Genomic DNA, 12065 nt, shown 5'->3' on the forward strand with positions numbered 1-12065 from the left:
ATATTTATAGCATGATACCATTATTATTACATGCCTGTAATACCAGCTACTCAGGAGGCTGAGGAATGAGAATTGCTAGAACCCGGGCGGCAGAGGTTGCAGTGAACCGAGATTGCACCACTGCACTCCAGCCTGGGAGACAGAGCGAGACTCCATCTCAACTTAAAAAAAAAAAGAAAAAAAAAAAAAGTTGAACACAGGTGTTTTTCCAAAAGGTCATGTATTTATTATTTCTATCAACATTTGCATATGATGTTCTACTTATGTGTAGACTAGGTAAGCAAGTCTGAATACAACTGAAAATAAACCAAAGTTTTATTGTTGCAGTAGTGTCTAATAATGCCATTTGTAATTTACCGTGTTATACTATGTATGGGTTTTACTTTTTTTACCTTGGGATATTAATTCTATAAAAATAGATCCGTTACTAACCATCTCTTGAGGAAGAAGGTACCAATAAAAGTTTTCAACTTGTCAAACAGAAAACAAAATGCCGTTGTTTAACAGTGTCAGGAGTAAGTGCAGTTATATTAAAACAACAGCCATTCTAATGTACAGGAGCAGGTAAGGATAAAAGGAAGAATCGGAAGTGTGGAAGGATAGGTCAGAAGAAAGGCAAATGGCTTTATGCGTGATAGTAAACTCAAGAGGTGCTCCATCCTGGTAGTCTAACCAAGCTGCCTGCCCAACCAGGAAGGGTGTTAAAGCAGCCACAGGCATCACGTGGTCCAGTGCTCTCATATTAGTGATTTGCCTGGGAGCAGACATTCTGGAATCTCTTAGCAGCCCGTCCCTCATCTCTCAGATGCTACCTTACCTCCTCATTTTTCATATTTTAAATTATGAATCTGTATTATACTTTTTTTAAAAGTTTTTTATTTTTTTGAGTTGGAGTCTGGCTCTGTCACCTAGGCTGCAGTGCAGTGGCGCGATCTTGGCTCACTACAAACTCCACCTCCCAGGTTCAAGCAGTTCTTCTGCCTCAGCCTCCTGAGTAGCTGGGACTACAGGGGTGCACCACCACACCTGGCTAATTTTTACATTTTTAGTAGAGACAGGGTTTCACCGTGTTGCCCAGGCTGGTCTCGAACTCAAGTGATCCACCTGCCTCGGCCTCCCAAAGTGTTGGGATTACAGGCATGAGCCACTGCAGACGGCCATGAATCTTAATTATACTTTCTAAAACTAAAATTCATTCTATAAAGATTCTTTTTGGAGCACAATTTTCTAGAGCACTCACTACATATTAGAAGTACCAGGAAGTATTTTTTAAAAACAGATTTCAAATTTTTATTTTATTTGTATTTATTTATTTTGAGATGGGGGTCTCATGTTTTCCCCCAGGCTGGAGTGCAGTGGCATGATCATGGCTCACTGCAGCCTTGACCTCCCAGGCTCAGGTGATCCTCCCACCTCAGCCCCCCAAGTAGCTGCAACTACAGGTATGCACCACCACACCTGGCTAATTTTTTGTTTTTAGTACAAACGGGGTTTTGCCATGTTGCTCAGGCTGGTCTCAAAGTCCTGGGCTCAAGTGATCTGCCCACCTCGGCCTCCCCAAGTGCTGGGATTACAGGTGTGAGCCACTGCACCTGGCAGATTTCAAAATTTTAAGTGAGAAAAATGAGTAACGACCATGAACAGGAAATTCACAAGAGAAAGAAGAAATTGGCTGGGTGCAGTGGCTCATGCCTGTAATCCCAGCACTTGGGGAGGCGGAGGCAGGTGGGTTACGAGGTCAGGAGATTGAGACCATCCTGGCTAACACGGTGAAACCCTGTCTCTACTAAAAATACAAAAAATTAGCCAGGAGTGGTGGCACGTGCCTCTTGTCCCAGGTACTCGGGAGGCTGAGGCAGGAGAATCACTTGAACCTGGGAGGCAGAGGTTGCAGTGAGCTGAGATCGCGCCACTGCACACTCCCACCTGGGTGACAGAGCGAGACCCTGTCTTGGAAAAAAAAAAAGAAAGAAGAAATCCACAAATGGCCAAGAAACAACTGAAAAGATACTCTACCTCAATCAGGAAACACAAATTGAAACGAGATACTATTTTTTGTCCATAAGATTGGCAAAAGAGTAAAAAGGTTAGTAATACCCAGTGTTGGCAAGGCTGCGGGTAATGGGGAAGCAGTAGTTGGTGGAGTCTAAATTAACACAGAGATTTGGGAGGACAGTTTTGCAATCACCGAAAGAATTTTGAATATGCCATTTCACCTCTAGGAATCTGGCTCAAGAAAATAATTTTACATGGGCACAACAATACAACAACCTGGAATAACTGAACACTTGAACTCTGTGCGGGGTCATGTTCTGCACGCTTCACATGTATTGATACATTTAATCCTTGCACCAGACCCGTGAGGCAAATTACTCATTTTATAGTTGAGAAAACTAAGGTTAAATCATTTGCTTAAGGTCGTCAGCAATTCATGATGGAGCCATGGTTTAAACCAAGCCGTCCAGCCTCAATCCAGTGCACAAGGATGTTTGTTGTTTGGTTATTTCGTAGGGGGGATTTTGAAAGCAACCTAAATGTCCTGCAGTGGGGAACAGTGAAATCAGTTCTGTTGGTGCTTCCATACTATGAGAGATGAAGCAGTCCTTACAAAGAAGGAGAGAGGTTTTCATGTAATGACATAGAAAGAGCTCTAAGTTATGTTACATGAAAAAAAGCAGTATTGTAGTTTGAGCCCATTTTATATAACAACAAAAGCCTGAGTGGGTGTTCAAATACACAGGAAACGATCTGAAAGGATGCTAGTCAGACTTGGGAAAGGGAGTGAATAAAGGGTACGGGTATCTATTGATGAAGGAAGAATTTATTTGATAAGGTTTTTTTTTCTTTTAATGACTATGTATTTTATAATTGAAAATAAATTGAAAACAAAGACTCTACAGCAAGGCTCGGTGGCTCATGCCTGTAATCCCAGCACTTTGGGAGGCCGAGGCAGACGGATCACCTGAGGTCAGGAGTTCAAGACCTGCCTGGCTGACATGGCAAAACCCTGTCTCTACAAAAATACAAAAATTAGCTGGGCATGACGGCGGATGCCTGTAATCCCAGCTACTTGGAAGCCTGAGGCAGGAGAATGGTTTGAACCCGGGAGGTGGAGGTTGCAGTGAGCGGAGATTGCATCATTGCACTCCAGCCTGGGCGACAGAGCAAGACTCTAACTCAAAAAAAAAAAAAAAAAAAAAAGACTCTACTATGTAGTCTTTTCAATAGTAGGTAGGGACACATTTGTAAATTAATTTTGGCATTTTTAAGGTGGTTTGCTGTTTGAGACACAGAAGGCCACTCATTGGTTGCTATCTAGAGTTGACTGCTTTTTCTGCTGCCAAGAGTCTCAAAACAGTTAAAAGTTGGTCTGTAGTTTTGATTTTATAGAATTTTGTGCTAAAACAAATGTTCGTGTTCTCCTTTGCAATTAGTGATATGAGTTTGTTGTTTCATTTTACTTGGAAAATATGTTTCATTTCCTTGATATTTGTTGAGAGTGGGAGCTATATATTTCCTTTGGTACCTTATAGAAAGCATGAACTCTGTAAGGATTTTTTTCAAAAATCTGAATTTCCAGCAGAAAGACAGAGATGATATATAACACTTAGATTTCAAAAAAAAGCTTTATAATTCTTGTTTGGATTTTTTCCCCTAGGATAAGTAAAAAATTTTATCATTACCTCAAAAGGGTGGTTATATGACCCACAAGGTACATGTAAAATGTTAGGCTTAAGATAGAGGCTAATGTTTTTGTTAAGAAAATCCGCCAGTAGGTACAGTTTGGTCACAGGCTGAATTACTGTTCTGGCAGAATCCATACGTGCTTACAATGTTTGCACAAGCCTCAGGTTTTAGGCTAAGGCCAAACAAAGTAAGTAAGGAGGATTCGTGCTTTCCGGAAGCTCTGAAATTGATAACAGTAACTGAAACAGCCATCCTTGTATCATCATAAGGCCAAAAGAACACAAGCTAAAGACAATAAACGTGCCCATATTGGGATGAAAATGTAAGCAAATGCCTAGCATAGAGAATAGTCTGTGGTCAGTGGATAGAATAGTCTGTGTGAAAAACTGGCTGAGAAACATAAGCAGAGACAAGGTTTTAGGGAAAGATATCCATAATTCTTCATCATGTCCCAAATATAGCTATGCAAAATGTGCTTTTCAACATCAGTGACTTAGTTTCTCAGTAGCTTTGCAACTAGTTTGTTCGTTAGCTCTAAAAGGTAGAATCAAAGATATCACCAATACACATTAATTTGGCATCTCATCCTTCATTGATGAGAATGACAGGAGAATCTGTTTTGTTTTGTTTTGTTTTTTGAGACAGAGTCTTGCTCTGTTAGCCACCCTGGTACAATGGCATGATCACAGCTCACTGTAGCCTGGCCCTCCTGGGCTCAAGTGATCCTCCTGCCTCAGCCTCCTGGGTAGCTAGGACCACAGGCGTGTGCTTTTTAAATTTTTTGTAGAGATGGGGGCTTGCTATCTTGCTCAGGCCGGGCTCAAACTCCTGGGCTCAAGTGATCCTCCTGCCTTGGCCTCCCAAAGTGCTTGGATTACAGTAGTGAGTCACCACACCTAGCCAGGAGAATCTATTTAGAACTGTTGGCATCTATCAAATCAATAAGCTATTATATGCCAGGCACTGTGGCTCACGCCTGTAATCCCAGCACTTTGGGAGGCCGAGGCTGGCAGATCACTGGAGGTCAGCAGTTCGAGACCAGCCTGGCCAACATGGTGAAATCCCATCTCTACTAAAAATGCAGCTGGTTGTGGCAATACACTCCTGTAATCCCAGCTACTTAGGAGGCTGAGGCATGAGAATTGCTTGAACCTAGGAGGTGGAGGTTGCTTGAGCCAAGATCGCGCCACTGCTCTCCAGCCTGGGCCACAGAGCAAGACTCCATCTCAAAAACCAAAAAAAAAAAAAAAAAAAAAGGCAGCTAGGAAAAAAAATGAAATAAAATAGTTCGAATTGGCATAACTGAAAAGCACTATTAGTCATCCGATAGCCACTTGCAAGATTCTGCTAGTCAATGAGTATTTCATGAAAACAGCCAGTGTGCTGAGCACTGTTCAGGTCTTTGCAGGAAGGCAGGGGAAGTGCGGGGCATGCCTGAGGTCTGCTGAGTAGGTAATTCCAACATTCCAAGTAGGAGTTGGGTACAGAGTATTGAATCTTAGAATGAAATGTGCCATGTTCACATACATCAATAGCTCTATCTAATTGTATCCAAGTTTTCTTGAAAGGAAAACTACTTTTACCTTTTTTATGGCCACCATCATGTCTAGTGTAGAATGTGAAAGTTAGTGTTGCCCAGTGGAAACAGGCAGGCATCTTGATTCCACATCTTGGCTGTCACTCATGAGCTCTGTAACTTCGGGCAAAACATCTCTTCTATCAGATTATATACTGAGGCCAGGCACAGTGGCTCAATGCCTGTAATCCCAGCACTTTAGGAGGCTGAGGCGGGTGGATCACTTGAGGTCAGGAGTTCGAGACCCACCTAGCCAACATGGTGAAACCTCATCTCTACTAAAAATAAATTAGCCGGGCGCGGTGGCACATGCCTGTAATACCAGCTGCTCGGGAGGCTGAAGCAGGGGAATCGCTTGAACCCAGGAGGCAGAGGTTGCTGTGAGCCGAGATCATGCCACTGCACTCTAGCCTGAGTGACAAAGCAAGACTCTGTCTCAAAAAAAAAAAAAAAAAAAAAGATTATACCCTGAGAGAAAGGCTTGGGTTTTCTTTTTATTTAAGGGATATCAGAATTAATTGCTTTAATCTATGGGAAGATATGTTTTATGTTCAGTAGTACTCCTTAAGTCAGGAACTATTGCTTATTTCTTTGTTCTCTGTAGTTCTTTGCATATGATATGAACTCAATGGAGAAAACATTATTCACTTAGAGCGGTGTAATAATTAGTGAAAATATTTGTGACAATGCTAGCCTCAGCAAAAGTTGGCTTACTTTCTGTCAGAACAATCTCAATTTACTATTAATTTTAATTTTAATATGACACTATTAGATTTAAACTACCTTTGCTTCTTAAAACAAGATTTTAACTCAGAGTTGGTTTCAAAGAAGGAAGCTGTATGAAGATTGATCTTCTAATAAAGAATTAAATGTTTTGAAAACAGATGTTTTTAAATTTCAGTATGCAAAAGAAAAATTCAGAAACTTACTTAAATTCAGATTCCTGGCTCTTATCTTGAGAGGTTCTGATTCTGCAGATTTGGGTGGGGTCCAGGAATCTGCACTTTAGGGATGGGGTCCGGGAATCTGCACTTGAGCAGTCTTTCAGATATCTCTGAAGTCATCTGTCTTCCTGATGACCAACAAATCACATTATGAGAAGTATTCTTCCAGAGCGTATAACAGTTTCATTAGCCAGTTTAGTTATGCTATAGTTAGAGCTGAAAAAGCTAAACTTTTAAAATAGATTTATTGAGGTAAAATTGACATATAACACATATCTCAAATGTATGCTCTTAGAAGTTTGATGTATGTGTAAACTTGTGAAACCATCACCATATTAAGATAACGAGCATCTCCTTCACCTACAAAAGCTTCCTCGTGCCTTTCCAGTCCTGCCTTCTCCCCCCATTCCTGTTAACCACTGATCTTCTTTATGTCACTAGATTAGTTTTCATTTTCTAGAATTTTGTATAAATAGAATCCTATAACCTATACTTCTTTTAGTGAGGAGGTGTCTAGCTTCTTTCACTCAGGATAGTTATTTTGGGACTCATTCATGTTCCTTTTTATCACTAAGTAGGATTCCAGCATATGCCTGAAGCACAGTCTGTTTATCCATGCTCCTGCTCATGGACTTGGGTTGTTCCAGGGTGGGGCTTTTGCACATAAAGCTGCTATGAACATTTGTGCATGTGTGTTTGTATGGATACATTCAGAATTAAATTTGTAAGATTTCATGCAACTTTTCACACTTTTCTTTCAGAAAGTCATTGGGTGGTACAGATTCCGGCGCAATACGCAGCAGCAGATGTCCTACAGAGAGCAGGTTCTTCACAAGCAGCTCACCCGCATCCTCGGCGTGCCCGACCTCGTCTTTCTTCTCTTCAGCTTCATCTCCACTGCCAACAATTCCACTCACGCTTTAGAATATGTGCTCTTCAGACCAAATAGAAGGTAAAGCTTGCTTTTCCATCTGCCTCACATATAAGAAGGACGTTGGGACCAGGCATAGTGGCTCACGCCTGTAATCCCAGCACTTTGGGAGGCCGAGGCGGGTGGATCATGAGGTCAAGAGATTGAGACCATCCTGGCCAACATGGTGAAATTCAAAAATTAGCTGGGTGTGGTGGCACGTGGCTGTATTCCCAGCTACTCGGGAGGCTGAGGCAGAAGAATCGCTTGAACCCGGAGGCAGAGGTTGCAGTGAGCCGAGATTGTGCCACTGCACTCCTGCCTGGCAACAGAGCAAGAATCCATCTCAAAAAAAAAAAAAAAAAAGGATGTTGGTACAAGTCATTGAGATTCGTGACTTCAAAAATGTGCATTATAGTGCATTTTATGCTTTTTTTTTTTTTTTTTTTTTTTTTGAGACGGAGTCCGGCTCTGTCACTCAGGTTGGAGTGCAGTGGTGCAATCTCGGCTCACTGCAACCTCTGCTTCCCAGGTTCAAGCGATTCTCTTGCCTCAGCCTCTCGAGTAGCTGGGATTACAGGCACACACCACCATGCTGGCTAATTTTTTTGTATTTTTAGTAGAGACGGGGTTTTGCCCATGTTGGCCAGGCTGGTTTTGAATTCCTGACCTCAGGTGATCCACCTGCCTCGGCCTCCCAAAACTTTATGCATCTTTAAATAAAAACTTGTATTATTCCCTTTAGCTCTTTTTGTGGTTACAGAAGGTATTTTTCTTGTCAGTTATTTACATAAAATTGTTTTTGGATCAAGAAGCATTAACAAGACATGTTTATTATGCATAAATTCTTATAAGGAATAAATAGCTTGAAATCATCATTTGCTTCTCCATAATCCACTATGTGGAAATGCAGTTTTATTGCTGTGGAAGTCTGATTATAATTTTGAAACATAAATTTCAAATACAAAATTGTGAAATTGATCCACCTGCTGGTTAATAAGGGTTTTGCATTGTGAACTTGTTAAACCAAAAAAAAAAAAACCACCCCTATGATTATATGATCATGTTGTCTGTTTGTAAACAGCAAAATGGTTTCCCTCTGGAAGTTTATTTGTTGTAGAATAAATTAAATTGACATCAGTGAAAATAATTGTTAATTGTTAAAAAGGTTTTTATAAGATTTCTTTATGTAATCTGTGGGTATCTCTTGAGCACTTACGACAGGCTCAGCATTGTGTCAGTCACTGTGGCTATACAAAAGATGTGTAAGGCATGACCTCTGCTCTCAAGGAGTTGATAAGCAAGGTTTTACTTTACAGAAGGGAAAACATTACTAATTCATGTATCCTTGGGTTGTCTGTAGAAGGAGGTGCTCCGTGAGACCTTCCTGTTAGTTTACCAATGTCAGCAACTAAGACTCCTATCACCAAGCCCCATTCTTGTTTTAGTTAATTAATTTTATTTATTTTAATTTTATTATTACTATTATTTTGGAGACAGGGTCTTACCCTGTCACCAGGCTGGAGTACAGTGGCACTATCATATTTCACTGCCACCTCGAACTCCTGATCCTGTCACCTCAGCCTCTTAAGTAGCTGGGACTATAGGCACATGCCACCACGCATGCCCTTTTTAAAAAATTATTTATTTATTTATTTATTTATTTAGAGATACAGTCTTGCTGTCGCCCAGGCTGGAGTGCAGTGGCACAATCTTGGCTCATTGCAACCTCCGCCTCCTGGGTTCAAGTGATTCTCCTGCCTCAGCCTCCCGAGTAGCTGAGACTACAGGTGTGTACCACCATGCCCAGCTAATTTTTTTTTTATTTTTAGTAGAGACAGAGTTTCACCATGTTGGCCAGGCTGGTGTTGGTCTCGAACTCCTGACCTCAGGTGATCTGCCTGCCTCGGCCTCCCGAAGTGCTGAGATTAGAGGTGTGAGCCACCACACCCAGCCCTTTTTTTTTTTAGACTGTCAATCTCACTTGAATATGATAGAATGGTACATTTAACATGATCTCTTTCTGAATTTTTCCCATAGGTATAATCAAAGGATATCACTCGCTATTCCCAATCTAGGAAATACTAGCCAGCAAGAGTACAAAGTGTCTTCAGTGCCAAATACTTCTCAGAGTTATGCCAAAGTGATTAAAGAACATGGGTAAGTTGAAAGGTAAAGTGCTAGTTTTTTCTTTTGTCAGCAATATTTCTTTTGTTAATAACATTTAAAAGGTGTATGGAAAAATGTAAAACCAAGTTTGATATGATTAAAATTGAAGAATACAGTAAGGTAATTGTCTAGATACCACCAGCATATATCAAAATTTTGTTCTTGTTGAAAAGATAGTTTACTTTTATGAATTTTTTAAATCATTTGCCTTAATATTTTTTGTAATTGATACAAAAGTTTTGGATAGAGTATTATTTCTGAGATTCTAAAAGCTAAACATAGTCACTGAAAAATACATAGCTTTTTGTTATTTTTTAAATGATCTTGGTAACATGGGTTTTTTAAATTTCTCCTCTGTAATTCTTGTGGTATGGGCATTATTCCTTAAACACTGTCACCTCGGAGTCACAGCATTTAAACAATAAAGTGGAAGAGGCAGGAAAAATGCCTTTCCATTTCACCGCAGTTATGATAACCTTGAGGCATCTTTTTTCTGTTTGTCTTCCAGTACTGACTTTTTTGACAAGGATGGAGTGATGAAAGACATCAGGGCGATTTATCAGGTTTATAATGCACTTCAGGAGAAAGTTCAGGTAACTGATTTATTTATTAGTTTTCATCTTATTTGTCTTGCCCAAAAGCTTTTAATTCTACTTAAATTTTGAATTATCTTCCAACTGACAAATAGAGTTAGGATCCGAAAGTCAGAATCTGCTTTCCCAGAACAGAGTCAAGCTGTGGAATAATGATTCATGCCGTCTTGCAGAAGCCTGGCTCACTCACTCTGTGCCTGAAGTAGATTGTTAATACTACTGTTTCAAATACTTACAGCCCCATTTGTAATAGTAGTTTTTCTAGGAAAATGTAGAAAGGCTTGCTAAGAACATAGCTGTCTCCATCAGTTATATTCTAAGTAGAGACAATATCAAAAGGCAGCCATAACTGGTTGCATCTGTGCTTCTTCATCCTAGTTCACTCACTTTGCCCCCAGCTGCCTCCATCGAGTGGGAGGATCTCGGCAGAGCCTGTTCACTCCTAGTCATTTATGCAACAGACATCAATGGAAACATCTCCTGTGAGCCAAATACTGAGCTCGGTGCTAACGATACTTTCCCACATTCTTTTCATCATCCCCGCTGTGTTCTTAGGAGTAGTTTGCTCTAAAACCTAAGAACAAAAGAGCCTTTGAACTGGCCTTTGAGTACAGCAAAGAAAGTGGTAAAGTCGATGAAGCTCTCCCAGACCTGGAGAAAGCCTGACTTTAAGGAAAAAGGCTTTGGCCCGGCATGGTGGCTCACACCTGTCATCCCAGCATTTTGGGAGGCCCAGGCAAGAGGGTCGCTTGAGCCAAGGAGTTCGAGATCAGCCTGGGCAACATAATGAGACCCTATTTCTACAAAATAGTTAAAAATTAGCCGGGTGTGGCAGCATGCACCTGTAGTCCTCAGCTACTTGGGAAGCTGAGGAAGGAGGATTGCTTGAGTACAGGAGGTCAAGGCTGCAGTGAGCTACAATTGTGCCACTGCACTCCAGCCCAGGTGACAGAGTGAGACCTCATCTCTAAAATATAAAAATAAAAAGGATGAAGGCCTCAGTGAGTAAAAAGAGGAATGAAGGCAGATACTGAAAAAGAGGAAAACAGGCTGAGTTCAGCCCGGGGCAAAGGGAGAAGCATGCAAGAGCCATTTCCAGTCTAGTGTTCCAAATTAGGGCCACTGTGCACCTACCAGAATAGGGAACTTTATACAGACTCACTGGTCACCAGCCTACTTTCTGGAAGCTTCTGGTATTTCTGCTATGGAAGGAACTTGCAGTGGAAAATAGCTTTTTGTCCTGAATTCATGACCATGCCCTTTTCAGAATATCAGCACTGGCCAAAAGTGGCTGTTATATTTCATTGTTGATTGAATAAGGCCTGCTTTGAAAATACCAAATCACATAGAGTGTTCTCAGGATTATAAATAGCTAAATTACACAGATGTAGTCTCAGATAGCTATCTTTTATTAAACCTTGACTTTGAAACTTTTTTCAACTTTTCTTTAAAAATATTTTCTGTTAAATTGTCTTATCTGATTTTTTGAATGTTGGTAATAAATAAAAGTTGAAAGCATCTTATTCCTGTCTTATCTTTTGTTCTTCCTTTGTATGCTAAACTGGTACCAAGAGTTCCCTTTTCATTTCAATAAAAATGATTAATCAAAGGAAAGAGTAGATCTTTCCTATCTTACCCTTATTGGTCAAGAATTTATAAGCTAAATAGCATAATCATCTTAAAATTGAAGCAAATCAGTGAATAATAACAATTCTAGTCTTTTGGGCTTTCATGATTTTGTTCTACCTTATGTGGCTGCTTTTTAACTCAATAAACCATCTGGACTTTTCCTAGAGTTGTAATCAGCGCTGAATTTATGGAATGCCTTGTACTTGAACTTGAAGCTAACCTCGTTATCATTTTTTTCCTCAGGCAGTGTGTGCAGATGTTGAAAAGAGTGAGCGAGTTGTTGAATCTTGTCAGGCAGAAGTGAACAAATTAAGAAGACAAATCACTCAGAGGAAAAATGAAAAGGAACAAGAAAGAAGTAAGTTTCTTATTAATTTTACCATTCAGTATCAGGGAAATGTTGTTTTAAACATCAGATTATACTATACAATAAATTATGTGCCTCTTTCTACGCTCATCAAGTCTCAGATTAGCCTGGCTGGGGCAGAGCAGTCTCTTGTTCAGCTTCTCTGGAGGGCAAGTGCTGTTTTTCATAGTAGCCCCCTCAATTCTCTGAC

At 40.4% G+C, this 12065-nt stretch overlaps 1 protein-coding gene across 1 annotated transcript in view; it reads left to right on the forward strand.

Moving 5' to 3' along the window:
- The window catches only part of ABRAXAS2 (abraxas 2, BRISC complex subunit), a 29434-nt gene that overhangs the window by 12394 nt on the left and 4975 nt on the right, over positions 1–12065 (forward strand). Inside the window, exons 5-8 of the mRNA XM_004050249.5 lie at positions 6969–7159; positions 9158–9277; positions 9795–9879; positions 11752–11866. Of these exons, the coding sequence (XP_004050297.4) occupies positions 6969–7159; positions 9158–9277; positions 9795–9879; positions 11752–11866 (511 nt within the window). The remainder of the gene's footprint in view (positions 1–6968; positions 7160–9157; positions 9278–9794; positions 9880–11751; positions 11867–12065) is intronic.

Source organism: Gorilla gorilla, chromosome 8 (assembly GCF_029281585.2).
Source record: "Gorilla gorilla gorilla isolate KB3781 chromosome 8, NHGRI_mGorGor1-v2.1_pri, whole genome shotgun sequence".
Taxonomy (NCBI): Eukaryota; Metazoa; Chordata; class Mammalia; order Primates; family Hominidae; genus Gorilla; species Gorilla gorilla.